The sequence below is a fragment of the Pterocles gutturalis genome, unplaced genomic scaffold (assembly GCF_000699245.1).
Source record: "Pterocles gutturalis isolate BGI_N339 unplaced genomic scaffold, ASM69924v1 Scaffold51343, whole genome shotgun sequence".
Lineage (NCBI taxonomy): Eukaryota > Metazoa > Chordata > Aves > Pterocliformes > Pteroclidae > Pterocles > Pterocles gutturalis.
In genome coordinates this window covers 36-5,250 of record NW_010122417.1, presented here as the reverse complement: position 1 = coordinate 5,250, position 5,215 = coordinate 36, and the positions used below count along the sequence as shown (strand labels likewise).

Genomic DNA, 5,215 nt, shown 5'->3' with positions numbered 1-5,215 from the left:
GATATTCGCTTTTCTCCAGTCCTCGGGCAATTTACATAACAAGATAATGAGTTTTTTAAAATTAGATTAACAGAAAGTGGTTTTGGGTCTTGGAAAAATTCTCTTCTATAGATACATTCCCTGGCAGGGTTTTAAAGCATAGATGTGCAAAGATAATACAATCAGCAATAGTCATTGTCAGATGAAGCAAGAAAAGTTGAGATAAACATACGCCTCTGGGAATCTGTCCGGGGTTTTTTCGTGCCTGTGTGGGAACATGGAGTTCCAGGCCTGGCATTTCTTTCCTGATGCAGTGGTGGAAGTTGTGCCACGATAATTCTGGCCTTTGCCTTGATAGCACTCCTCTGTCAGGGGAACCTGCACAGGCACATCTGCAGCAAACAACAGAAACTGGTCTTTTGCACCAGAATGTTATGTTCTTACTGAGTAGGCACAAGAAAGCATCAAACACACAGGATGAGAAAAAAGAATTACTTGTTTATACAGACAGAGTCCAGTGAGAGCATCACGCTCAGCATGAAAAGTGGAAGGGCATGTCCAAAGATATTTAGAAAGCTTTAACATTACCTTCATATGTCAGATGCCCTTCACTGGAAGGTTCGCTCTTCAGTTTCATTTTGGTATATGTGAGCATGTTTGAACTTAAAAATCCTCAAAGATCAGCCACTAGTGATTTTGCCCTTGATATATTTCTAAAATTGACGTTATGTTAAGCACCTGTCCTCTCTTTTGTGGTTACTTTCCAAAAATAGAACTTCATTCTATTTAGCACTTTTTCATCTCTTTTTAATTTTTTTTATCTGTTTTTAATTTTTCAATTAACTTGCTAAAAATGCCCTACCTTTGGAAAAAAAAGGAAAAAAAAATAAAAAATAAACCTCTTTCATCCTGTAATTCTTCTGTTGGTTCAGCTGCTGGTTTACATCCTTCTCTGCACTTCCTTAACCACTGAAAATCCAATATTTGGCATGTTTTGTAACATGCCAAGCAGAAAAACTGCATTAGTAACAGTGACAAAGTGACTCAAAAAAGGCTTAACCATTTATAATGACAAGCAGCAAGTCTCTCACTGCTTTTAACTCCTTATCTCAAGTATGCTCCACTACTTATACCAGCAATGCCTTGTTCTGTCCCACCGCAGCGGGGAATCATGCAATATTCCCACCGAAGGCTGCTGTTCATGGTGTAGCACCAAGGCCTCTTCTCTCCATCAGGGTTTCTACAGTAGTTTTCCTCTAAGCCCCTGAAAGAGAAATAACGGCTTTAAACTACTCGTAGAAATCCAGAAGAGCTGTGTGCAAGACTATTAACAATTACTGCATGCAGAACTCAACTCAGTGGTTCCTTTTGTACTTTTTGGAGATGAATTACCTCATGCACCACTATTCTGGGACTAGTCAACAGTCTCCAAGTTTACAGTCTAAATGCTGATGATATATGAAGAGCTTTTCCAGTGCTTACACTTTCTTCTCTTGTTTTTGAGGCCAAGATAAGGCAGTAAAAGCTGACTTCAAGACACAAGCCAGTGGTGTATCTGACGCTTACAGTAAGAACCAGGCGAGGCTGGATGTCACAGACTGATCCGGGAAGCATGTACACATGAGCACTGGTGCATGCTGCTCTTTGCCCTTGTATGATGGACGGGGTTTCACACACCCAGGGAAACTTGCAGGATGCATTTCACAACCCAGAAGATCAAAATACAGAGCTAAAAGCCTGGTCAGTCCCGGCTACCCTTGCCCATTGATAATGGTCTGCAAACCCAGCTCCTCTGGCCTCGGATGTATTGGAGCATCTTGGACCATCACTCTTCAGAAGAGTAATGCATTGGAAGTGTGCCAAAACACAGCCAAGAGATTTTTAACATAAATGTAGTAAACACTTGTAACTGCAGTGGGATGTGGAGGAGACAAGTTAGACAAGTAGCTGGTAAAAAAATTAATATTGAAAAAAATTAAGAACAAGATCTGATCAGAAGTAATGGGAGCTGACAAAAGGAGAGAAAACAGCTTAAAACATAACTGTGGAAAACCTGTGCTCCTCTTGCCTCTGCATCTGGATCCATAAGGAATAGCTATGTTCTTTGGCATTTGTTAAAATGATGAGGCTCAGCGTACTTGCAGGGATATCTGTCAGGAATCCAGCCATGTCTGTGAGGAAACTGCATGTTCCAGTGTTGGCAGGCATTTCCCGATTCAGTGATGGCTATCCTGCCTCGGTAGTCTTCTCCTTTCCCCGAAAGACACTGGGAAACCAGGCCAGAGACTGGCAGGTGTGTAGCTGTAACAAGATGAAAAAAAAAAAAAAACCAAAAAACTAAAAGGAATGAAAAAACACAGCTAGCCAGTGCTTTCAAATATATTCAGAAAACTTTTGTTTTCCGTAGCGTTGAATATGCATTTTATTCTTTCAGCAGAGGTGACATTGGTTGAAAGCCATGGCAAAACCAAAGTGTACGTTTTCACAAGCAGTTGGGCTGCCAGACAGATGTCCTGTGTCTGCCCTTTAACAGCAGCCAGTAAATAACTTTGCTGAGTCAAGCCAGACTTTGTGCCTACAATCCCCTGAGAGCAGAGCTGGAAAGGCAGTAAGCAGTCCTGTGCAGTCTTGTAAAACCAAGTGGGATGAAGGGAGCACATTAATATAATGCATGTGGATAAGGTGGAAGGGCAGAAAGGATAAGGGCCAAGAAGAAATTACGAGATAAAGCACAACAGCCTTCAGAGCTGAGCCTCTGAAGTCAGTGAATTGGGAAAGTAGGGCAGAAGGAGGAGTGAAAGAAAGTGACTTGGTCTGGCATGTGGGGAAAAGCAAAGAAAGTAAGAGTAATGATCAGAGGCACAGAACCTGCAGAGGGCAAAGAGAAAACAAACCTACAGAGCATAGCTATTTTATATACTCTGTATATGGAATTTCTCAAGGAGAGAAGTATGACTGTAAAAGGTTGGTGTGTTCTTTAAACTTTCTTAAAGTTTTAAGCACAAAATAGAAATGCTATGGTAACTTGCACAATTTACTTTATCATAGAGAAGCCTATAAATAGTCATTCTTCCATCTGTAACTGAGCATGCTGAGGTGAACTACCTCTAGCAAACACGTGCTGCTGCTTACAGCACTGGCAAATGCCAATGCATGAGAAAGGAAGCTCCAGAGATAAAAACACAAATTTTTTTCTCAAAGTACATCCAGTTCTACAAATAGCAATGTCCATATCTAGTGTCGTCAGCTTAGTGGGTTAAGCTAGCTCACTGATAACTCAAGATTTCTTCTGAGGCCTGAATTTGTTTCTCAGGATTCATCCCTCACTAAGAAAAAGGCAGTGCTGGCTGTGCTGGCCAAACTTGGGTAAAATATCACAGTATGGCTAGAGACTGCCCTGCCTTTCAGGTATCTTGAAAAGAAGGGTGGTTGAAGCCATATCAGGGTTTCCATAACATCTCTGGCATTACTGCACTTTGACACCTGCATCCTCACTGACCTTACCTGATTTTATGTAACAGAAACTTAGTGAGCGATTCTCCTCATTAGTGTGCGTTTTTCCTGGTTCACAATAATTTCCTCAGGTTACTCAGAACTGTGATTTCTTGTCTTTCCTGTCCCTGCATCATTTTAACGAGAAGAGCCACCCCATGGAGTGATGTCAAGAAATCAGACTCACTGCAACGAGGAATGTTGCAATATTCCCAGCGTTTAGTCGGGCTGGTAGTGAAACACCAGGGCCGAAGTTCCCCATCAGGATTACGGCAGTAATTCATCTTCAGGTCCTTCTCTGGAAAGCTGCAGATTGGAAATGAAAGAGAAGCTGGTGAGTCAACTCTACGGCTGGCTGTAGCAATTAGGCTGTCTGCAGGAAGCGACTCTCAGGTGCTGCAGGAATGAGTTAGGCACTGGGTGTGACTCACTGTTTCGGTGTAAATCCATGCATATGAGGCTCTTGGGCATCCCAGCGCTGGCACTCGAGCCCAGACTCTGTCCTGGAAACTTCTCCATGGTAGTCTTCACCATTACAGTGCATGCACTCCCCTGTAGGGCCTAGGCAGAATGAAAACAAAGCAAGTTTCGCACCAGTCCGTGAATTCTGGTCCTGATCAATTCATGGAAGGCTACACTGAAAGGAAAACAGAAAGAAGATAAATTTGTTGCTCTTCTAGAGGGTTTTTCTCCAGCTAATGATGAAAGGAATCCAAAAGACCATGCATTACAGCCTAGCCAAATGAATCAAGCTTTAGAGATACGTGTCATTTGGAGGGAGAACTTTGCCACCTATCTCTGTGCACTGATAGCAATGGGAGTTCTGTATGTAACACAGCAGGTGGGTCAAGCTTTACTCTTGATAAAATGAAATAAATTGCTAGGGATAAGAGCAAGACAATATCAGCAAATGATTAAAAATTTTCAGTTCCTCCATATTTACAAAATTATTTTGATAACTGGATCCAATTAGGAAAACAATCTTTGTCTTGAGAACTTCTTAAATTCCATCTTGATCTAAATTTACATTTGAAATAAATCCGCAATAATAAAGCAAGAGCAAATAGCAGGAATAATGTTACTTACTCAAATACTCCTTCCCTGAAAAATAAATATACCTTCTCCAGTGTGCGTGACCTGGCCCTCACACTCTGGGATGTTGCAGTAATCGAATCTGGTAGCAGGATCTGTTGTGTAACACCAGGGTCCGCTTTCATCCCCATCAGGATTCCTGCAGTAGTTTTCATCCAATCCTGCAGTGGGGTATTTTTCAGGTGTATAACTGTAACAGGATTAAAATTCTATTTTAATTCTGGTGATGTCATGGAGCAGAATGTCCAACTTGCTCAGCTAGCTGTGGGCTCTATTCATTCACAGTAAAAATGAGAGAAACAGATTCCCCATTGTAACCCATACATGAGATCTGAAAAACATTCTGTAACTACCATTATTAGTCACGTTTGCTAGGTCCCAGTTGCCAACGGTAAGTGGACTTACAGACTGCAACGACTATCACAGTCTCAAAGAACAACTGTTGTTTAATACTTGCATCCAGCTGATCTAGTAAGCTCACTACAGCCTGTGGCTCTCTCATGTATTTTTCTTAATGCAGCTACTTTAAGAGTGGAGTGTTTCTAGAGACTACCGACCAAACACAACTGGATTCTAATTTGCAGAGACTTTGAAGCAAGTGACCTTGGGCTTCTTCCTATAGCAATCCTCCCAGAGAAGAGTAAAAAGCAGC

The 5,215-nt window shown here is 41.7% G+C and overlaps 1 protein-coding gene across 1 annotated transcript; it reads right to left on the bottom strand.

Moving 5' to 3' along the window:
- Positions 1 to 211: 211 nt before the first annotated feature.
- Positions 212 to 4,753, bottom strand: LOC104457805 (plasminogen-like; the record flags this gene model as incomplete). The annotated part of the gene is made up of 6 exons (XM_010077501.1): positions 212 to 371; positions 1,113 to 1,243; positions 2,118 to 2,280; positions 3,659 to 3,777; positions 3,903 to 4,032; positions 4,590 to 4,753. Coding segments are annotated over 6 exons (867 nt in total), but the record flags the coding sequence as incomplete, so codon positions are not given.
- Positions 4,754 to 5,215: the final 462 nt, after the last annotated feature.